This window comes from Toxorhynchites rutilus, chromosome 3 (assembly GCF_029784135.1).
Source record: "Toxorhynchites rutilus septentrionalis strain SRP chromosome 3, ASM2978413v1, whole genome shotgun sequence".
Taxonomy (NCBI): Eukaryota; Metazoa; Arthropoda; class Insecta; order Diptera; family Culicidae; genus Toxorhynchites; species Toxorhynchites rutilus.
In genome coordinates, this window is record NC_073746.1 from 144,446,404 (window position 1) to 144,471,305 (window position 24,902).

Consider the following 24,902-nt stretch of genomic DNA (forward strand, 5'->3'; position numbering starts at 1 on the left):
TGGCAACACCTGACTTTTTGCTGGTTGGGGCTGTTGAACATTAATGATTAATTTAACTAATTACAGTTCCGTTTCAAAACATACAAATGATCTTTCTCGTATTTCGATGCCATTTTGGAATCGAGGATAGTGACTTTCGGTTCGTTAAAAACCCCATAACAAGCGTATAATAACATCATATGCCCTAAAATTTGGTTGGCATATAATGCGCCTAACTGGCATATGCATGCAAAAGTGGAGGCCATATACATACATGGTAAATGCTTACCGAAATTGTTTGGATGAATATGCAACTTTGACCGGTTATAATAGCGATTATGTTGAATTGAATTGCGATCTAATATGAATATATTCATGAATTGTCAAAGCACCAAACACGACTTTTGCCATACTCATATACGATTTATTACAGACATAGAAAAAAAATAGCGCAAAATATTTTTGTGAAATGTTTATTATAGTCTCATTTTTATATATGAGTATTTATGTTTGTAGAAATAATAATTGTTTGATTGACTTATGTTGGGAGTGGAATATGAATGTTTAAAATGGCACAGATTGATGTTTGGTGAAAACTGCTGCGATGTGGGTTCGAACTCCGGTCGTCTGGATTATCATCCACCAGCTATCTCGCGCGGCTATCTGAAATTTAATTCAACAGCAGTTAAAACTTTCGAGTGCATCAGCATTTATTACATTTCAATATGATTTTTTTTTCCAAAATATATATTTTTATCAAGGCTCATATGGCGTTAGCCTCACGGGGCCGGGAGTCCAATACTTTGACAATTTTTCTTATTATCTATGTTAGTAATATGTAACCGATTACTTGCGGTTGGCTCGAGGTTAGTATTACAAGTGTTTTCGTAATTGGGATGTTGCTGTCTCCAATGCTCTGTACGTGTGCCCGACACGGGATACTTCCTATTGGGATGCAGCTGACCATTAATCAGCAACGCCCGCCTAGTCTGTACCTCATATCTAGCGTGGTGCGTCTTTCTCGACTCGAGGAATCCAGGATAGAATGGTCACTAGCCGGCGCAATCATCAGTTCGTGTAGAGTTGTTATGAGCGGTACAACCTTTGGCTCTTGTCGAATGATCCGTGGACTGCACAACCTTTGGCCCGTGTATCTGTAAAGAGTGTGTGTATGTATTGCCGCGACTAAGTAAAAGTTTATCGATCGGATAGGAGGGATATGAAACGGGGACACAACGAAGGAAACATCATTAAACGTTGACATCGGCGTTTCTGAGGAACATGTATAGATGAAGCAGAAGATCAGGATCACGGCTACCTAAGATATCCCGGACGGGGATATCCGATTGTCTGCCTTGTGCTCTCAGTGCTCTAGAGAGCTGAGAGCGAGCAGCATGGAACCGGATACACAACCAGACAACATGCTCGATGTCGTGGTAGCCATCGCCACAATCACAAAGATTGTTTGCTGCGAGCCCAATGCGATAGAGATGCGCTTTTTTTTTCATCAAGCCGCAGTAGTGTACACCACGAGAGTGCCACCCCGCGTTTGATTATCTTCAATGTTTTACTCCCACCAAAGGAAGGAAAACACCATTACGCATATGTGCCCGCGAGAGCTCGGGACACATATAGTTAAATTGGTAAATATAGGCACTCAAAAATGTGTACATCGTACGTGCTGTACGATGTGCAATATGCGTTCAACTTGTCGGTGTTCATGTGTCCTGCAGTTCACATTCTGACGCGCATTTAGCTGCGGTCTGCGGTCAAAAATTTCAATATGATGTAATATGTTCTTTATTAGGATCTAATATGATTTACTGTTTCATGATTTTCTTCAACATGCAACACGATTTACTACAGTACTGAATCGATTTAAATTATACGCTTATACGACACACAAACTGCATCAGCGTAATATACGCATATGATGCGGATTAAATATATTTTACGACAATGTACATCATAAAATTGATGTTTATTATACCGAATTGCGACTTAATTTGATAATGGTATATGAAATCAAGTTTTTACATTCCATGCGGTTTCAAATATACACGATACATACTTTGATTGATATTATATGCGATTATGATTTATTCAGATTTCTTGTAAGACTTGGCACGTGCAAAATTTTACGATTTAATGTTTGCTGGGACGGATATAAAAGACCGGAAATTGCATGAAATCCCGCAATACGATCGTGAATGGTAATGTTGGCATATATCCATGGGTACGCGAAGAGGAATTAAAAAAATAATAATGTTTGATAGTGAGAGATAGGATTTAAGGGAGAGGGTTCGAGTGGAAAGAACTTAGCCTTAGAGCGACGTGTGTAGAGTTATACAAAGAAAGTGCAGATACAAATGTACACGCAAACATCAATGATCAAGGATCAACGATCAAAGTCAACGTCAAAGTCGAAGCCATCTTCAACACGCAAACATAAACGCCCTTGCACAGGTATGTGCGCGGATGCATACAAAAAGTTTATTAAAAAATTTTTAAGGCAAAATCAAATGCGTTCCCCCCGTTCCCTTACCATTTGGAAATCATGTGATTTATACATGAAAACTAGAAAAATCCTGTTTTAGTGAAAATAACCGTTGTCACGTCACGCTGGAATGGGTAATTAGTGAAACGGACAACTCATGATCAGAATTGAGGTCTTCGAAATGCGTAAAATACATGGTTTAGTTATGTAAATCCGATAGAAATGGTGTGCAAGCATGATGTTAACAATATTTATAAGTGTTATAATACAGAAAAGGTCTGAAAACGTGCCAAATAGTCATCTGGTGATTGATTAAAATTTAGCTCAATTGAGGGGCGCATCGACACCAATAGAAAGTGGATTTTATAATCCTTTAAAACATGTGAATCCGTAAAAATATACTAAAGGGTGTGTCACATCAAATTGCATCAAGGAAAAAACGCTGTAGAAATTTAATTTTTAGGAATTATATCTTCAGCTTTCGCTTATAATCAGATAAGAGTGTATAGATCACGTTGGTCATGCTCCACTGTCAATTTTTCGTAAATTTGGAAAAATGTCGTCGAACGAAAAAGAGCGTCGTGAATTAATCCTGTGCACTCATTTCGAGAATCCGGAGTTGTCACATCGGGACATCGGTAAGATGCTGGGAATCGTCCAATCCACGGTCAGCAGAGTACTAAAACGATACTTCGAGAACCTAACCATCGACCGGAAGGTGAAGAACGGCAAAAATGGATGCTCCGTCAGTGAAAAAGATCACAAGCGCGTAGTTAAGCAGTTTAGACGTGATCCGAGAAGTTCGGTACGGGATGTCGCCAATAAGCTGAATTTTTCAAGTTCATTCGTCCAGCGGACCAAGCAGCGGGAGGGCCTGCGTACATACAAGGTTCAGAAGGCTCCTAACCGCGACGAAAGGCAAAACATGTTGGGGAAGACGTGAGCCCGGAAGCTGTACACCGAAATGCTGACGAAGCCGCATTGCCTGGTAATGGACGACGAAACCTACGTCAAAGCGGACTTTCGTCAGCTGCCGGGCCTGTTGTTCTTCTCCGCAGAGGACAAATTCAGCGTTCCGGAGGAGATTCGCAAGCAGAAACTATCCAAGTTTGCCAAAAAGTACATGGTGTGGCAAGCGATCTGCTCTTGCGGAAAGCGGAGCGCCCCCTTCGTGATGACCGGCACGGTAAACGGGCAGGTTTACCTTAAGGAGTGCCTACAGAAGCGCTTACTATCACTATTGAAGCAGCACGAGGGCCCGACCATCTTCTGGCCGGATCTCGCTTCGTGCCACTATTCAAAGGACGTGTTGGAGTGGTACGAAGCCAACGGGGTCACCTTCGTGCCAAAGGAAATGAACCCGCCCAACGCGCCGGAGCTTCGCCCAATAGAGAAATATTGGGCGATTATGAAGCAGGCCCTCCGGAAGAACCCAAAAGTTGTCAAGTCGGAGGCGGACTTCAAGAGAAAATGGATTTCTGTTAAAAAAAAAACTACAACCTGACGTTGTACAGAACCTTATGGACGGGGTAAAGAGGAAGGTGCGAGCATACGGGCTTGGGCTCGAAGTATGAATAAAAAGAAAATGCCAAAAGTTGTTTAATAGTTTTTATTTTACTGTCTAAAATTTTCAAAAGGATCGGTCTACTGGGCGAATTTTTACAGCGTTTTTTCCGTGATGCAATTCGATGTGACACACCCTTTATAAAACTACTGTAATTCATGAAAAAGACTATTTTACTTATATGTTTTGAAATATTCGAATACCCGATTTTAGACAGGTGCGCCGAATTCAAAAAAGTGGACAAACCATGATCATATTTTCGACTGGACAAACCAAAATCATTTACCTTACTCTATATTAATGAAAAACATTTCTTCTTGCAAGTGGTGAAAAAATCTCATTCGAAACTTGTTTTTGAAGACAACTTTATATTATCATAAAAAGTTTCAGTAAAAATACCGGACAAATAGTATACACAAATGGATAAATAAGAGTCAGGAATATGTGTTTCAGGTAATTAAATAACACTGAAACTTTTTATTCAAATCTCAACATTTGAGAACAAGAGACGTGTCTTAAGCTGATAGAGATTCAACTATCAAGTTTGGGACCCAAATTATAGCCCCTAATGGAGAGTCGCCCCCCAGACGTCGACACCGTTCCACTGTCATCGCGAATATGTTGTCAACATCAAACAGCGGCAACTCGACATGCTAGGTTGCTTCAAACAGGTTGAGTCAACCTCGTCAACTGGTTGCCCCGTGTGCGAACTCCCATCTGATTTCACATGCTTTCAACTTTCGTCAAGTCGAGGTTGAGTTTGAGTTGACCCGTGTCCGGACGGCGTATGGCTGCACAGACTTAGGTGCGCTACACATACGGCTTCACCGTTCCGTCAACTATTCTCTTGGACTTATTTTACAGCTGTGGGTCGCTGGTGTGCAGGGCTTGCATTTTTCTCTATTAGCAGCATCGGCTTCACTCAAGCAAAGTAGATGATGTTCACTTTGAACAGTTGACATGAAATATACGTCACATCTACAGTTCCTTGTAGAATGAATACACCAATCAGTTATTTGGCATCTGGACAGAGTGAACTTCTATAAGACCACCCTAATTCTATTTCGTTGCAACACAAACAGTCACGATTTCAACAAGATACATTCATACATTGTTGAATGCTTAGAATAAAGTATATTTAACGTCAATTTAGTTCAAAAGAGTTGTTTGTTTATTTATTGTTCTTAAATATGATAATTTCAGCTGCCCGGTTTCGATAAGACCATTTTAAAATTCATAAGTATAATCAATGAAAAATTCAAGACGATCGGCTGATTCACATGTCAATAAAAGGCATCCTTGCCATTTCGGCTGAAAACTTGGAAAATTCATGTTGGAATACTAATTACTAAAAGCTGCTGAACGGTTTTCTCGATATTGTTCCCATGTTTTCGAAATTGCGACCTTGAGCTCGTTAATCGTGGTGTACCATTTTCCCTCAGTGTCTGCAGTGTCAGCAGAATCTGTACAAGGATCCCCCGAAGATTTTCAACAGGATTCAAGTCTGGAGAGCGAGCCGGCCAGTCCCAAAAATTAAGTATTTGGTCCTTAATCCATTGCTTAGTTTCCTTGCTGATATTTTTTGTGACGATATCCACGCAAAAACGGTAGAAGAAAAGATTCCAGAACATATATGTAATCCTTGAATGATGTGAAAGCTATCTTGAGCTTTCCGGTTGCACAGAATCCCGCCCAAACCATGCACGAGCCAAAATTCCTGGTGGAAGAATACTGTTTCTTCTTCCGTAAATCATGCCAGTGCCCGTTGAAACCATCAAAACCATTCTAATTGAACTTGTCTTCCTCAGTGAAGATAACCTATACATTAAAGAACTTTTCGTTATGGTATATAACAAAATGTATTCTGTTGGGAACATTCTTTGTCACAACATACCATGTCCGACTATCGATTCATGTGAGTTTTGGCAGACATCTTCCGATGTGAGATGGTGTAAGATGAGGAGCTTTAACCTTATAAACCCACTTTATGTGAGGATTTTTACCAAAACTTGACGAATTGTCGCCCGAGTAACATTTAAATTGAAATATTGCTCGATTCACCAGAGAGCTTCGATTTACGTGGATTTACGTCTCCTTCTTACCGTATCCTTGAGGATTCGTCAAAAAATACATCAAAGCACTACCTGATGGGATCGTCCAATCCGACGAGAAATTTCTCTGACATTTTCTTGGTGAAATGCATCGATTTGTCTTTCTTTTCTCTCCGTTAGCACTTTTCCTTTTCCCAACTAAAACAATGGCTAAATCTAACTGGTCTTATAGAAAACTTGACACTTGAAAAATACAAAACCTTTGGTTTACGCTCAGCGCTTGCACACACATATGAGAATCATGCAGTGTATGGTAGTAACCAATAGCAATACACTAGAATATAAGTTGAAGCATTGATTGTTTACCAGGCACGAAACAGCCAGATCATTACCTTGTCTTATAGAAGTTGGACAGAGTGTTGAATTTTGTTGATTATATTGATCAAATTTTAGAAAATAGAGCGACTTAGTTAGATCGAAAAAATGTGCTTTATTTACACTTTTGTTTACTCAATTATTACTTTTTCACTTATTTCTTAAAACTAGAACTCATTTTATTTAATCTACCAAATATTAAAATAGTTGTACATCTACGCTCTGAAATTATGAAGACTAACAAAGCACCTCTCCTGCAGTGCCTGAACCATAGTGACCGCCAGATGCGTAGTGTCCTGAAGAACCAATGTGCGCACTTGTGCCATAAAGACCAGTAGACCCGTGACCAATAGAATATGAACCACCATAGCCACCATAGCCACCGTAGCCGCCATAATGCCCACCATACTGGGAACCATATTGTCCACCATAGTGAGCGTCAGTGGAATAACCATGGATGCCTGATTGCAGATGCGACCCGTGATCCGAAACAGAGATATGTTCACCGGACGTGAACGATGGACTGTGTGAGGCTACTATCGGTGTATATGGAACCGTTTTCGTGATTACGATGGGTTTAGGCACAACCACTGGTTTGGTTACCACTACTGGTTTAGAAACATATACTGGGGTTGGGACCTTTATTGGTACCGGATATGGATGGAGTACGGGAACTCGTACATGTTTAGTAATCGGATACGGGACCGCATAGGGCACCGGGCGGTCAACCGGAACAGGAATTGGTTTGTTCACTATCACCGGGTATGGCACAGGCTTCGAAACAGGGAAAGGAACTGGATAAGCTTTCTTTATGAACACTGGGTATGGTTTCGGGATCGGCACATGGATATGCTCTTTGATGGTTGCGGTTACAATTGGTTTTCGATATTCAATACTTCCATGGAAGCCTTCATTGAATTCTCCATGAGATGAATATCCACCACCGTAGCCATATCCAATACCATATCCTTGATACCCTCCGTATTTCTCCCCATGACAAGTCGTGCAACCGAGTCCAAAGTTTCCGCTATATCCAAATCCACCAGAAAGATGTCGTTTTGATGTTCTCTTCTCGGTTTCACTAGGATGTAGTTTATCAGGCTTTTGCTCCATCACCTTATCAGACACTAGACTTTTGGAGACAACAGCGTCTCCAAACACCACTGGGACCAGAAGGATCGCTATAAGAAAATTTATCTGAAAGAACACAAATAGCCACATCACTCGGAGTATTGCTTGAGTACCACACGAATCTCACCGGTAAATCTTCCATGCTGCTAGAAAGCCACAAAGCCCTATCTTCTAAATATCCAATCGATATAACCCGCACACGCCTGCGTAGTTGAGACTGTTAGCAGGCACCAAAGTTATCCTCACCTTTATACTCCAAACACTCATTTCATTTGGCTACAAGAAATCCCTACGGGTGCGTGAAACGTGCGCCCTGCCAGCGAACTTCCACCGTTAGATCATACGTATGCCGTGGCCACAGTTATCAGTGTCGGCTGGACCCGGTACAGAATTTACATATAATTACATCTATTAATCAGACGATGGACGGGAGCGGTGACAACTGCAAGAAAAGTGAAAGATGAAAGAAAAACAAGACCCCGACCACCACCACCACCAGTCCCATCATAATCGCTCGCGAAACCGTGGAGTTCTTGGCGTGTGTAGGGATGTCCTTAAACTTTTCCATCCCTAGTATTTTTCCTAGGGTTTGCATCTGCCTTTTTCGAATATAATCTGACATTTGATAACTTTGTTCGAGCTCACGGAATTGAAATGAATTCTCTAACCAAATCCTTCCTATCAAGTTCAACACTCAATTGTATATGATGTTGACACAACTCGCCAATATTTCGCACATTCTGTACAGGGTATCTGGTCATATTGTCATTTGAGAAATCCGATTTCTCAGTTTACAAATCCGATTTTGTGTTTCACTAAGAGTGCACTTCATGTCAAAAACATATTTTTGGATAATCCTATTGACTATAGACGTCTTGATGCAATTGAGTAAGTCATGAGAGCTGACTTTTCCCCAAAACAGATAGATTTTCTTGAATATCGGACGAATAAAAAATCACCAATCGGTCGATGATCACCCCTAATCTTATCCTCCTGTAACTTGACGTAGCTTGAAAAGTGGAGCGGTAATCGAAAAGTAATCGTTTTTCACTTGCGCTTTTCATCTTGCATCGAAGAAATGCGTGGAATGCATTCTCGCTCGCACCGGGGAGGAACCGTATCGAAGGATGCAGTCTATTTTTTCCGTACTGTGTTCCCACTGAACGCACGTAAAACGCGAAGCTTACAGAGAAGCTCGAGCACCGCACATGACTTGTGTGCGGCGAATATTGTGCCTTCCCAAACGCACGTGTTAATTCTGAGATAACGATTTGATATGGTAATTAAATACTCTTGTTTGGTGGGTACTGATAGAGCTTTATGTCCCAGACGCATGTTAGACAGACGCTGGACTAAGCTATTATCGAGCGGCACACATTGGGTTACGTAAGCGTGATAATTGAGCATAATTCGCGCGGAGCCTCTCGCAAAGGGGCTAGGTTGTGGTGTGCTGCATTGATATGCATGCAAAACTCCACCTGATCGCATTAGTAGAGCAATAAAATGGCTCGTTTCAATGGACAACTTTTGTTGTTGTCACACGTAATTGTTTTGATTCGGAATTCTACTTTCGTTTCGTATAATTATCCAATAATACTAGCTCTGTTCGGAGCATGATCTTATGCTAATCAAATCTCTCTAATTACTATTATTTGAATCTATTAATTGATAGTATCTGAGGTGAGCATTAGTTATTAATACCAGAAATTATTTTCAGATGCACAGACGCAGCCATGTGTTATGAAACAGCTTGTTAAGATGTGGAAGATGTAAAAAAAATAATGAAGGGAATAAAATTTGACTTATGCCTCTCGGTGTTCTCATTTTGAATATAAATTCAAACTCAGATCGATATCTGTAGTTCTACAATATTTATAGCATAGAGCGAGCTGTTTAATCATAGTTGTTCCGTATTTATGAAAGTATCGTGTCCAGAATGTTCAAAATCTTACTGAGAATTTTGAATAACCATGGGATTGGTTGTAGTAGAACTAGAATGTAGCATACAGTAAATTGTGAAATAATTCTCCAAAGACTTTAATTAAGTAAGGTAAAATGGAAAAGCTATGATAGCTCTTGACAGCATGTCTGGAACCTGCTTTGATGATTGGGATGAATGAAGCAATCTTCCACAGCTTCGGGAAATTGCTGTTACAGAGCGATTTACTGAAAACCATTTTCATGTCATTAAGAAAACTTGTTTTGTCTAGGCTGACCAAACGTACCGTTTTTTGGACCGATTTTGATTGTCCCGTTTTTCTATCAATCTGTACCGTATTTTGAGTATAAAGTATAGAATACAACAATATTTATCCCAATGTCTTTATTTTCAACACATTTATTTGAATGAACATCTGATTGGAATTTATATTTAAAATTATGCTCAGGGTTTTCGTATTCATGTAGAAGAAATGAAATTTTTCTGTGATTTCATCGGTGAATATTATGCAAAATGCCTGAGCATAGTGGCATACGATTATTTTCTCTTTGACCTTCTATCAAGAGACTCTGTATTTTTGACGGATTGCATTTGATTTTTTTTTCACAAGATATATGTATTGTTGTACGCGATCTATTTGGAAACCCGTGGCTTTTTAACAAGAAACCGGATGATTACCTGTGGAACATTTATTGACGTTGTTGAAGGAGAATTTTCCTGGAGTTGCTGTTAATTTACCATTATTTTATTCTGAACATAGTGAGAATGCAAAATATTTTTAAAATGCTAATTAATGCAAGTGAATACAGGAGAATAAATTTGTTGAAACTGAGGATTTTTTACGATACTGCGTTGGAGTATATTGAAAAAATATTTTTAAGCTATTTTAAAACACAGTATAATAAAAAGATATTATCTATGTCCTTTCCGGAATGGACTGAGATTCAAAGTAGCATCAGTAAAAAACTTCCTGTTCATATAGATTAAAACATTTCGTTCGGTGAGTGAAAAATGATTAAAGAAATTAAATCTATTTAGATAAACAGGTGGAGCATAGTTTCTATGCCAATTATGAGTCATCAGGCGCAAGTATTTTCAGAAGAGAAAAACTGATTTCTATAGTGTGAGGAATTTGTGAAGCTGACTGATTATATTTTGAAACCGTTAAAGCTATGATAATTGTCTAACAGAAAATGGATCTCGAATGTGACAAATTTTATAATAATATTTCCAAAAATCATAATCTTCTTTGCAAAGTCGCCTCGTTATCGAATGAATCTTCGTTATAGAGAACAAAACTAGTACATCTACGAATATTTAATTATTTGGTTTTATCATTGGTATCATTCACTCCATAAAACTTTGAAAAAAATCAATATACATAAAAATTAATCGCCAAATGTGTTGCTTAGTGAAAAACTCGAGAACAGAGATGCAATGTAATGGCAATGGTTTTCCAGGTGGAATAATTTTTATACAAATGAAAATGAATCACCAAATAATCTCAAAACTCGAGAACGGTTGTTTCATTTTGTTATGTTCGTCTCTGTCCGTAGATGCTAAGGCGAAAAGATTGGAAAATTTTGAAGGAAAATGGAAAAATTATAATAAAAAATAATTCCCATATGTTCTCCAGTGATGTTTTTAGTTCAATTGGCGGAATTTAAATTCGTGTTACGTTGCTATGAATCGAAAATAGTAATGCATCCTCAAGTGGAATAACAAATTTCTTTCTTCATTTATTATTATAGAGACTTTAAAATACAAAGTTCATTCGTTCAAATAAAGTCTGCTTCATTTAATATTGGAACAAAAACAATTGCGTGTAGTTCAGTCATTTATTAACGAATTCATAATTTGTTTTTCATACAAATGTAGCATTTTCTTTACTCTTTCATAAAAAATTATTCATTGCTGTTTCGAAGAAATTCTCGTACTTTTCCCGTAATACGGCACATTAGTCGGCGCACACCATTTTCGTCCACCGTTTTGGAGATTTGATTCCACCAGTTCTTCATTTGAGTCATGTTCCTAACAAGTTTTCCCTTTGCCTTAAGCCTCCGCTTCGTGATTGCCCAGTATTTCTCTATCGGCCGGAACTGGGGGCAGTTTGGGGGGTTGAGGTCCTTCGGTATTACGCTGACCCCGTTCGTTGCGTACCATTCCATAACCGTTTTGCTGTAATGGCAGCTTGCGAGGTCCGGCCAAAACATTACTGGACGGTCGTGGGCACGAATAAACGGCAGAATCCGTTTCTGTAGGCACTCTTTTTTGTAGACTTCTGATGTCATTGTCTTGTCAGTGAGAAAGACTTTGGTTTTCGTCCACAACTGCATATCCCCTGCCAAATCATGTACTTGCGGGCGAATTTATCCGCAAACACGAACTTCAATTTTGCAGGTACATCCCCCCGAGCCGTCGCCAAATAAAATTTTTGACCTGGGATTTGTCCAAAGTCCGCCTTCACGTAGGTCTCATCGTCCATCAGAATACATCCGTCGAACTTGGTCAGCACTTGGTCGTACAGCTTTCGAGCACGGATTCTGGCCACATTGTTCTGCTTCAGCGTCCGATTTGGCTGTTTGCTGGCTCGGAATGACCTTATTCCTTCCCGGAGACGAATTCGTCGCACCGTACTGTGAGCGGCCTGGAACATATTGGCCAAATCGCGGTCTGAAAGATTGGGATTCCTCTTGACGGCCTTGATGACTTTCCCACGCAGTTTCCGGTCGACAGTTCCACTCCGACGCTTCGAATGCGGCTTCCGAGCCGTCGTCAATGTTTCCTTGTACTGCTTGATAACACGCCATACGGTATTTCTGGGCAATTTAAGCTGTTTAGCTAGCTTAGATGCCGACAACAATGGATTTTCAAGAAAACTGTGCACAATTTTATCTCTCCGTTCGGCTTCCATGGCGGTTGTTTACAAAATGCTATCGTTTGGTGTTATGACATAAATACATGGTGAAAGGTAATGAATTTCCCTACACGTGGGTGAAAAAAGTTTCCAAATCCGTACACTAGGAGCGCCACAATGAGCAAAAGAATTTGTTCCAATATTAAATGAAGCAGAATTTATATTCATATGAAAAAACATGTTTGGGCGGGACGAAGTTCGCCGGTTCGATTAGTATTTTTTTGGCATACGTGTCCCGTCTTGAATCATGAACTATTTGGTCAGCCTAGTTTTGTCCCATGTTGGAATGAACCACAGCGATTGGGTTAGGAGTCAATCTAATTGATTTCCCGCAGGATTTAGGCGAGTCTTGTTTAATTCGGAATTGTTGCAAATGGAGTGGAGTGACTTTAACGCAGACAATTAAAACAGAGGTTTTCATTTCTTGCTTTCGATTTTCGTTGGCCGATACTCATATCCAGGAACAATGAGCACTTGTAAATCTGATGTAGTTGAGAACATATCTCGCATGAATACCTAGCGGTCGTGACTGTACAGGATGTCTTCGTTGGTTGTTGACTTTCTATGGCTCTATGAGCTCTGTAACTTGTTGATCTTTCGCGTTGGATTCGCTGATTTACATCACTCTAGGATTTTATTGTTTCTTTTAAGTTCTGTAACATTCTATGCTTCAATGTTTTCTCTATATACAGGGTTTTCCAACTTTAAATTCCGAAAGTAAATTGAAATAAAACACACTTAGAATCCGAATTTCGATGAAACTTTTATTTCAAATTAAAGTTTGGTTTATGCCATTATGTGTGAAATACAACATCATTCAAATGTCCACCTAGGGCTTCCTCGCACACCTTGATCCGGAACAGGTAATTTTCGATGACTTTTCGGCACATATGGGGCGGTATCTCGGTCATAACTTCACGAATATTGTCTTTCAAATGTTCAAGAGTTTGCGGTGAGTTGGCAAAGACACGGTCTTTCGCATAACCCCACAGAAAAAAGTCTAGCGGGTTGAAATCGCATGAACTGGACGGCCAATTGGCATCACCAAAACGCGAAATTATGCGTCCCTCAAATTTCGTTCGCAATATGGCCATGTTCGGTCGTGTTGTGTGGCACGTGGCGCCGTCCTGCTGAAACCACATGTCATCCGTATCCATATGACTCCACCAGATCATAATGCGCACCAAACAGCGACTTTTGGCGGATGCAATGGTCTCTCAACAATCACGTGTGGATTTTCTGAGCCCCATATACGGAAATTTTGGGTGTTCACATAGCCACCGAGCTCGAAATGTGCCTCATCGCTGAAGAAAATTTGATGCGAAAATTCAGCATTTTGCTGCTGTTGTTCGTTCACCCTATCGACGTATGCCCGACGCATTCTATGGTCACCACGCTCTAATTTTTGTACCAGTTGGACTTTATATGGATGTAGGAGCAAGTCTAAATGCAAAATTCGCCACAATGATGTGTTTGACAAGCCCAATTGCTGAGCACGCCGTGGAATCGAAACATTCGGGTCATCCTCCACACTGGCAGCAACAGCAGCAATATTTTCGGCCGAACGCACATTACGATGATGCACAGGTTTCACAATATCCGCTACGGATCCAGTTTGTTCGAATTTACGCACTACATTAGCGATTGTGTGCTCTGTAGGCCGTCCATGACGACCAAAATCCGTCCGTAATGCTCGAAAAACATTTGCCGGTTTTCCATCATTTTTATAGTATAATTTAACAAAATTAACACGTTGTGCGATGCTAAAACGATCCATATTGAAAAATGGCAGACATTCAACTAACGATATGACGCTTTGGTTGACAGCTATGTCAAACGGTTGTCAGCGCAGGGCTGTATACTTTCGGAAGCCCGAAATGGAAAACCCTGTATATCTCTATATAATATATAATTGATAATTAAGATTGAGGTTTCGTCGATCGGTCGATTAGCGCACATGCACATAGAAATGAAGAGATATGTTCTCACTGTTCTGCCGTAATCTCATAAAGTGACGCAAGCGCCAAAATTAACATTTTCCTTTTTTTTTTGTTATAGATCGATAAAGAATACCAAATCCTTTCATACAACTGCGAAGTTTTACAAAAATGTGAAAAAATGACCCCGTAAAATCTTGAAAACGGAGTGGCGCAAGCGCCATTTCCGCTGTGATGTGGCGTAACCACCATTTCCCCTATGATGTGACGTAATTTGATTGTGATGCGATGTGATTTTTTTTATCTGTTCTGATAGCATATCTTCCGTAATGGACGTTTAGCATAATGATAGTCACATGCCTTCTTTGTTGTAGAAAAAAAACTTTTCTGAAAAGCTTGTCATTCCAAATATTTTAATCAAAAACAACTCATGTTTTAGAACTACAAACCATGTACTTATAAGCTCTGTTCAAAGATCTCGTCAAGTATTAAATTCATAAAATCAAACTTAAAGGAAAAAATTATCTTAGATTGATGTGTATTGCTGCTTTCACATATTGCACATAAAGATTGTAACTAAATAGTTGAAACTCATCAATTTAATTGTCGATTACAAGGATCTCAATAGTGCATTCTACATTCAGGCGTCAAGGGACAAAGCTTCTTGACAATGTTTACTTGCCTCACCTGCTCAATTTCTCTTTCGAATGAATTGAAGCTGAGTGTTGATTGAAAGGTAAACGTCGGATTTGGTGAATTGCTGCACTTTTCTATATTTTCTATTGAAACGCGTCTTTTAACAATACTCAAAACATCCTCGCGTAAACTGTATCTGTTTTACATCGGATAGTTTCGGACGGCATTATCTTATTTAACACGGATGGTTTCAATTGCATTATGGATTCGAAAAAATCGGTGCTGTCCATAATCATTACAATCGGGTTATCAACTACTTTAGGCTGTTCGACGCATGCTACAAAGTCGGAAAAATGTGTGAATTCTTCTCCCTGATGCTCCCTCATGCTTCGCTCAACGGTGGTATGTTGGAGAAAATAATTGGAAACAGATTCTCACATTCTTTGATGGATGTACGCCAATCGGTTGTGGAAACAGCGATTAAGATTTGCTGTTTCCACAATAAACTAGCGTTGGTAGCATAGCTTAAATAAACTTGCATTTTTTCAAATTTTTTCAATCGAGTGTACACATTTTATACAGATCAGATTTTCGTAATGTACCGCTGATTATACATGCAATTTTAAGAAAAGCCTCGTACTGAAAACTCTTCGCTCTGGCGCTTGTGTCACTTCGCGAGATTATGGCAGTGCTGGACATGTCCAGAATTTAATGTAAAAATAATCCACTGAAGCGCTCCTAATTCCTTAATATATTATTGCAGCCACCTTGTCGAAAGTAAAACCACTTCTCTGATTACATTTCTATTCGTCAACCTGTGTTGTTACCTAGTTAACATTTATTGAACTGACCTATATTTCGACATTTGAAACGAAACTCAAGTTTCCACCCGATCTGTGGCGTACAGTTCAACACACGCGAAACATTTTTTTAAAAACTCGTCGAATAATTATTCATATGTCGCCGGGAACTAAACATATTGAATATATTGAACATATTCGATTGTGATTGGTTCTAGGTAACTCTTCCCTCAGAAATGTGTAGGGATAGAATTAGCTTGCAGGCTTAAGTTTGTGTATAAGGTCGGAGTCAGATGTGGAATAAACAGCAGAGTGAACAGTTCAACAGACAATACAGGATGTAGTTACAATTAATAAGTTGACAATATCAATGATTTTTATTGGTAGGTTGGTTAAAACCGGTTTCGTATAGCCTATTTCCTCGGCCATTACGTAAAATACGTGCTGTTAAATTTAGTAGTTTAGCATAGAAAGGGGTGACAATGGTGTTCTCCCACACCGCTTCAGTTTTAGAGAAAAGACGATGAATGGTAACTTTGGAAGATAATAGATATCTAATTAATTGATATACGTTTGTTGGATTGAGCCGAGTGCATCTAACGCATCTAATGAACCAATTTCCGAGCAATACTGAATCCTCCAAGCGGCCAAAATCTTATCAGACGATAACAACTCATGCGGAATTTTCACATAATAATGATGTGGTATTATTTCATGCAATGCACATCTTCGAAATTTCTTGTTACCCGGAACATAAATCCAATGGTTTTGAACGCTTTAGAGATGGTGTATGATACGAGGATCGTTTAAAGAATAAGTTTCAGCGCCTCAGAATCGCGGAAAAATAAAGTTAGGACAAAAAACAAGGTGATTTTTGTAATCTACGTTTTATTTTCTATTTTTCGTTCGAGGCACTTTTCATAGCGTGGAACGAGTTTTTCTATTCCGAGCGCGAAGTGCGTAGCGTCCAACTTTTTGCAGTACGATGTAACTGCGTCACGAATTTCTTCAGTGTTATCTAATCGTTGACCGAACGCTCGGAAGGTTTACTTGAAATACAACATGGCCCCAACGTCATTGATAATATCAACATGGTTTAAACTTTCACTCTGCACAAAAATAACTCGAAAATATTGGGTATGCAATTGGTTTCTTCAAAATGGCTCAAGGTGCTATAAATAGTCGATAGTTGATTTTTGTTGAATCACAAAGTATCGACATTCGTCAACCAAATATTGTTTACACTTTTTCGAGTTTCAATTTTTACTGCGCTGAAAATAACGAGTTTCGTTGCAAATAAAGGGTGTGTCACATCAAATTGCATCACGGAAAAAACACTGTAGAAATTCACCCAGTAGACCGATCCTTTTGAAAATTTTAGACAGTAAAATAAAAACTATTAAACAACTTTTGGCATTTTCTTTTTATTCATACTTCGAGCCCAAGCCCGTATGCTCGCACCTTCCTCTTTACCCTGTCCATAAGGTTCTGTACAACGTCAGGTTGTGGTTTTTTTTTAACAGAAATCCATTTTCTCTTGAAGTCCGCCTCCGATTTGACAACTTTTGGGTTCTTCCGGAGGGCCTGCTTCATAATCGCCCAATATTTCTCTATTGGGCGAAGCTCCGGCGCGTTGGGCGGTTTCATTTCCTTTGGCACGAAGGTGACCTCGTTGGCTTCGTACCACTCCAACACGTCCTTTGAATAGTGGCACGAAGCGAGATCCGGCCAGAAGATGGTCGGGCCCTCGTGCAGCTTCAATAGTGGTAGTAAGCGCTTCTGTAGGCACTCCTTAAGGTAAACCTGCCCGTTTACCGTGCCGGTCATCACGAAGGGGGCGCTCCGCTTTCCGCAAGAGCAGATCACTTGCCACACCATGTACTTTTTGGCAAACTTGGATAGTTTCTGCTTGCGAATCTCTTCCGGAACGCTGAATTTGTCCTCTGCGGAGAAGAACAACAGGCCCGGCAGCTGACGAAAGTCCGCTTTGAAGTAGGTTTCGTCGTCCATTACCAGGAATGCGGCTTCGTCAGCATTTCGGTGTACACCTTCCGGGCTCGCGTCTTCCCCACCATGTTTTGCCTTTCGTCGCGGTTAGGAGCCTTCTGAGCCTTGTATGTACGCAGGCCCTCCCGCTGCTTGGTCCGCTGGACGAAGGAACTTGACAAATTCAGCTTATTGGCGACATCCCGGACCGAACTTCTCGGATCACGTCTAAACTGCTTAACTACGCGCTTGTGATCTTTTTCACTGACGGAGCATCCATTTTTGCCGTTCTTCACCTTCCGGTCGATGGTTAGGTTCTCGAAGTATCGTTTTAGTACTCTGCTGACCGTGGATTGGACGATTCCCAGCATCTTACCGATGTCCCGATGTGACAACTCCGGATTCTCGAAATGAGTGCACAGGATTAATTCACGACGCTCTTTTTCGTTCGACGACATTTTTCCAAATTTACGAAAAATTGACAGTGAAGCATGGCCATGGGCCAACGTGATCTATACACTCTTATCTGATTATAAGCGAAAGCTGAAGATATAATTCCTAAAAATTAAATTTCTACAGCGTTTTTTCCGTGATGCAATTTGATGTGACACACCCTTTAAGCACCATTTGCGGGAAGTTTTGACTTTCCATTGGAAAAATGCAACTGAAGCGTATCAAATGCTTGTGGAAGTTAAATAAATGTGACTTCAGAACAGGGTATCAAAAATTGGTTGAATTCATTCTTGGCTTCGAAAGACGAACGCTTGGGCCATCAAACTTTAAACTATTCTATCTGGGTATGAGCACATGCCTGTAACATATCTCATACCATTGTTAATGCCCAACTATACAACGGACATCGGACAGATTGAACGATTAAAATTCCGAAATCACCTCGTCGAGGCGTCGTTCTTAACATAACTGACATAATTTTGCCAAAAAAAGTGACATTATCGGATGTTAAGTAATTTTCTATTTTTATTATCTCTCATAATTCTTAATATATTATAGGTCTAAATCAATCGTGCCTGAACAACGTGCCTGAACAACGTTCAAATCCCTGTATGAAACAGCTATGAGGTTTGTCATGATGATTAGATGTTGATTAGACCATTTAAGATATTAGGACCTTCAATAAGTTCTTGCTGTTATTCAACAGATGACACTTTTCCCATCTTCCGACAACTTTCAGATTCCAGTTCCGGTTGTTTTGGCTGAACAATAGAAGCACTTCTCAGCCAAGCCATGGGTCATCAATAGAAACAAGTTATAAGTGGAAGAGGTATTATCAGTTGAATACGGTGGATAAAGTATGACCTAGGATCCAAGCGATGCCAGTTAGCTTTCACCGACCAGACCGAAGTGTAATATAACATTGACGTGTCTCCGCTCGTAAAGCGGTGAAATTTCAAGATAAAACGCACATTTTCACAATTCTGTGTGTTTTGACATTATAAAATTTTGCGTAATTGCAAAATTCGACATAGTGCAAGTTTGTTTTGTAGTCAACATTGCTATAATTGGAAATATAATATTAGGTTGGAGAAAAAATAATCCATTATTTTTGCGTGGAGTTCAAAACTTTTTCTAATATGCTTCAGGTTTTCCGATTTGGATCAAACATGCACCGTTTTATTGTTGCCATTTTAAAGGTAGTTTCATGATGCCTCTCTCATAGAAGTCTTGGTCCTTATTGGCGAGAAACACTAGCGATATATTTTTACAATATACCAATTTCGTATCACTCAGGAAGTTTTGCGAATGCGGGGAATGTGAGAAAAAGGTTCTAATCGCTTGTTGCCGGATCCGGACTATATGGTGAATGCATTAAAACTTCCCCGTGTTTGGTCAATGGATAGCTTCAAACGGTCCATTTGTTGACAATGGAGATCTGAATTTTAACAATTTTAAAAAATATCAAAAAATTAAAATATTTCTTTAATATAAATTTAAATAAAAAGTAAATTAACGTATTTTACTGTTACAATATACGCACCATAAACACCACTCATAATTTCAGCAGCCTGGCTTGCGTTTTTGCCTTTATACAAGAAAAAGTGTAAAATTTACCGAATTATCTCTTTGTGTACTTTCATTGTTAACACTCTGTAATTCACAACTGAATGAAACAAACAAACAAACAAAAAACAAGATTTTTTTAGTGTGAATTGTTACCTTTACAACGAACATTTACTTGAAATTGTATGATCGATATTACGCGAGATATTGATCATATTTTTTTTGACAAAATTTTTTTTCGAGATAACTGTGAATCTTGATGTGTCATGTAAACCCAGAATTACGGCGATTTTTCGGTTTTCAAAAAACTCGAATTTAACGTCCGCGAAATTAGTAAATGAAGTCCGATTGAGCTAATATTTTGCATTGTGTATTTTATGGTTAAAATCAACATTTCGCACGAAATTCCATATGAAATATCGAGATGAGCATTTCCATTGGCACTCAAAACCATACGTTTTGCTTCGTATTCCGAAAAAAAGCTCCCAGAGTGTTGATTCAATGTCTATATATTTTTTGAGTTTAATAATTATAATAATACTAGCTGATTAGTGTCGAATCACCATAGACATATTTCTTGTCACCTAAAACGTCTTCTTCTTCTTCTTCTTGAATGGCCCTAACGTTCCTAGAGGAACTTCACCGTCCCAACTTGTAGTATTACTTGCGTCATTTTATTAGTACTTAGTTGAGATTTCTATGTCAAATAACACGCCTTGAATGCATTCTGAGTGGCAAGCTCTAGAATACGTGCGACCACAGTGCAAGTCGGAGGAAATTTGTTTGACGAAAAATTCCCCCGACCAGAACGGGAATCGAACCCGAACCCCCGGCATGTTAGGTGTGACGCTAACCACTCGGCCACAGGAGCACACCTAAAATGTCCACATGTCCTATTTGGTTTCTTGATTAGTTCTCGAGTTTTGCAGAAATTTGTGTTTCATTTGTATGGCAGCCCCCCTTAGAGAGGGGGGAGGACACTATGAACATGCGCTGAATGTTTTCAAGTTTCCATAGTGTACTACCCCTTAATAAATAGTGAACGAAAATGGACTAAAAATCAAGATCGTGGTGTCATCATCACAACATCGCACATGCGACTCAGTACTTTTCTATTTGAGCTGGTTTGTTGGTGGCTCTGCCTCTTTTCTTCAGTTTGTTTTTAATAATTGCTCTATATCTCTCGATGGGACGAAAATCCGGACAATTTGGTGGATTGATAGTTTTTTTTCAATGAATCAATGGTTCTGTTCTCCTTTATACCACTTAAGAGAAGAAAGAGAAAATACTGCGATTTAAGCTACGCAATTTGTCGTTAGTTCGCATAGATATTTGAATCAATCGAAATATTTCTACTCGCGCTGCTCATGGCAAACATTCAATAGTTCATAGTTTTTTTTTTTTTATCTTCGCTTATTTTTCGTCGGCCTATTTCCGCCACTTTAGTGCCAATCACCGACATCAGGGAGGCGACTCCACCTGTTCCTACCTATCAGACTCAACAACTCATGAGCCGGGCCAACTTCTTTTACTTCCGCTCCGAAGGAAGACGTAACCAGAGATTTTTCGCCTCAGAAAATCCCAACGACGCCAGCTGGGATTGAACCCAGGCCGATCGGATTGTGAGGCTGTTACGCTAACCATACAACCACTGGCGCCGTCTAGTTCATAGTTGTTGAATACAAAAAGCGTTTGGTATGACGTGTGTTGTACACAGAGAACAAACACTGCCACATATGGCGGACACTATGGAGAGAGGAATTATAATGGCAACTTGCTCATGCTGAGAGCGTAAAAGCAGAATTTACAACTTCTATTAAGGTGAAGGTGGAAGCTAGCCATTGTAGTAGTATAGGTAAAACCACGTGTAAAAATGGGGTAATAGTGTTTGTGAGAGACGAGTCATTTGTTTCGTTTGTTTTGATCTTTGTACGTAAATAGATCAATTCACTTATCAGACTGTGTGGTGCTTTATTGACACGAGTCTTTGAATACATTTGAAAAAAAAAATAACAATTCAATACTGAAGTAAAATGTATGAACGATATGTTCCGATGAGCCAAGCCAATCGCAAACATAAATATATAGAAGGGGTATTTTTGCATATGAAGTAAAATTCTGATTGTACGCGAGCGTAACATGAACAAATTTATAACACATGCGAATTGGGGCTCTTTTGATATTAACAAGTTCTACCGCATAGTAACTCGATGCTGATAATTCCTCAATATTTTCCTTCGTTGGTCGTATTGTTTTCACATATTCACGTTGGAGATCCGTAACCCTTCTCTACGTTGGCTGAGATATTTTGATTGAATGTAATACTTTTCCGTTTATTGTTTTTGAAAGCATAGGCAGCCGTGGCAGTGTTCCGAGCTCTGCAATACAATTTTCTTACCCAATATTAAAGTTGCTAAAACTTACATTATAGACCCATTAAACGTAAAAATAATGATTGTATTGATATCAACACTATTTTATTCTATTGATTTTCATGACATGAAAGGCTATGACTCAGGAATAACATTTTATTGAGTGGTTTTGATAGCTGTTTCGATGATGTTGTCTGGCATCAGCGTCGAAAAAATAACGATGCTTTCACCAATACAAACAAAACCATTGCCGAAGATTGAAAAATGAAAATTTAACTTTCAGAGCACTTGCTCGAGTTTTCCGACGTTTTTCACTATACAGTGCGACAGCAGATGAAAATTTAATATCTTGTGAGTAATCGATTAGATTTTGGTTGATATCAACTTCATGGGAAGTGTGCGAAAACGATAATTTTCTTCACATAGTTTCGCGCAATTATTGATTTTCGGGCGAGGGGTGAGGGACGGAGACGAAAGAAATGAGCGCCATTGTGGTAGCCATTTGTGGCTAGCTTCCACCTTCACCTTAACCAGTCTTGGTACTGTCAGCAAGTGGTCAATATCACTTTGAACACTTGATAGTGTGACATGTTGTACATGTAATCGTGGTGCGATTTTGTTGACAACTTCAAATCCATGGTGAAGCTCGATGAAATGATACAGAGCGCCTTTTTTATGCCCCCTATCAGTGAGCGCTTTTGTGTTTTTGCATCGCACGCACAAATGGTTAGTTTTAATGTGTTGCCACATGTAGATTAAAATCGTTACCATTAGAGGAGGTTTAATGTTTATTTTTTTTTAATGTGATATAATCCTATGATACATCTACAGCGTCGTCGTGTGGTAGCGATAACCGTTAGGTTGGCAAATTATTATCTATCTGTTTACCAGGCCCGAATTCGATTTATTGTTTGTTTTTCGTATGACAATTTTTACTGCAGTAGAAAAAACTGAGAAACAAAAAAAATATTTCAAAAATCTCGTTGCATTCTAAAGTAATATCCGATATTCGTAGTGATAAACAAGCGGATTGAGTAATATAATTCCGTAGTTCCACGTCGAAAATGCGGTTGTGTTTTAAGCACAACATCTCACAATTTAATTAATTATTTTTATTTATTTATTTATTTTGGCTTAACGTCTTTACAACATGGCCTGATTCACAATTTTTCTCCAACTAACTCGGTTCGTGGCTATCTCTCTCCAATCCCGCGGGCACCCTGTGCTCACCAGGTCTGCTCCACTTGGTCTAAGCACCTTGCCCGTTTCGCTCCTCGTCGTCTCGTTCCAGTCGAATTCCCGATGAACACCGTTTTTGCAGGAAAGTTGTCCGACATTCTTGCAACATGTCCTACCAAGCGTATCCTACCAGCTTTGGTGACTTTCTGGATACTGGGTTCGCCGGTGAGTTGCGTGAGCTCGTGGTTCATCCTTCGCCTCTATACGCCGTCCTCCTGTACACCGCCGAAGATGGTTCTTAACACCCGTCGTTCAAAGACTCCGAGTGCCCGCAGGTCCTTTTCGAGTATTGTCCGAGTTTCGTGCCCGTAGAGGACAACCGGTCTTATTAGCGTTTTATACACGGAACATTTCGCACGACTGCTAAGTCTGTTTGACCTTAAGTATTTGTGTGTATCGCCGTTGATCGTTACACTACTACCTAATCAGGTCCTGTCGTGCTCGGATTTGGAAGCCAGCGTGTATTTGGTTTTAGACGCATTGATTCTCAGTCCAATTTTCCCGGTTTCGTGCTTAAGTCTAGTGTAATGTTCAGCTACCGTCTCAAATGTTCTGCTGACAATGTCTACGTCATCAGCGAAGCAGATGAATTGACTGGATCTATTGAAAATCGTACCACGTAAGTTAAACGCCACAGCACTGTATCCCTTACATCGTAGCCTTAACCAGTATAATCAGCTTCACGGAGAAGCCGTTTTTCGTCCATGATTCTCCATAGATATTTTCGTGTTATTGAATCGTATGCGGCTTTAAAGCCGATGAATAGATGGTGCGTACGGACTCTGTACTCACGGCATTTCTGGAGAATCTGCCGAAAGGTGAAAATATGGTCAGTAGTAAACCGACCTTCGATGAAGCCGGTATGATAACCTCTCACGAATCTGTTAACATTTCGAAATAGCCGGTAACGAAAATGACCAACTATATTTGGTAATAATTGTAAATGTAATTCTAATAATTGAGTTATGCATTGATTGAAATAATTCTTTCTATGGCTGTTTAAATATAATAAGTAATCGAGATAATCATTCTATATTAATCTTTCTGATATCTCATCATCATGTTATTGTTCGGTTCACGACCCTTCTTTTTGGAATGCTCATCATGACTAACGTTCATCGCCCGTCAAATAAACATCTTTGTCAGATTTAAAAAGAGCAGGTTCGCGGGTAAGCGTATGCTATATTCATTCGTACTCATGGATGGAAAACAATGAATAAACCTAGAATTGTGCATATCGAATCGAAGCCTAAATAAATAAACAAATGTGTGAAGAGGAATTAGAGAACTAATAAATGCGCGAATGTAATTAAATCAAAGGAATGAACCAAACCACGGATGTAAAAACCGCATCCCTCATATTTATATTACTTACCTTGTCGTTTCCTCAATGATAAGACTATAATAATTCTCTATCATTCTTATATAATTGTGAAGCTAAAAATATATAGTTGAGCCAA

The 24,902-nt window shown here is 39.4% G+C and overlaps 1 protein-coding gene across 1 annotated transcript; it reads right to left on the reverse strand.

The window, feature by feature from the left end:
- Positions 1-6,703: 6,703 nt before the first annotated feature.
- LOC129773541 (zinc finger protein 512B-like) lies at positions 6,704-7,804 on the reverse strand. Its single transcript, XM_055777155.1, has 2 exons — positions 7,725-7,804; positions 6,704-7,663 (listed from the first exon to the last, which is right to left on the reverse strand). The coding sequence occupies exons 1-2, from the start codon at positions 7,737-7,739 to the stop codon at positions 6,704-6,706; spliced, it is 975 nt and encodes a 324-aa protein (XP_055633130.1). The 5' UTR covers positions 7,740-7,804.
- Positions 7,805-24,902: the final 17,098 nt, after the last annotated feature.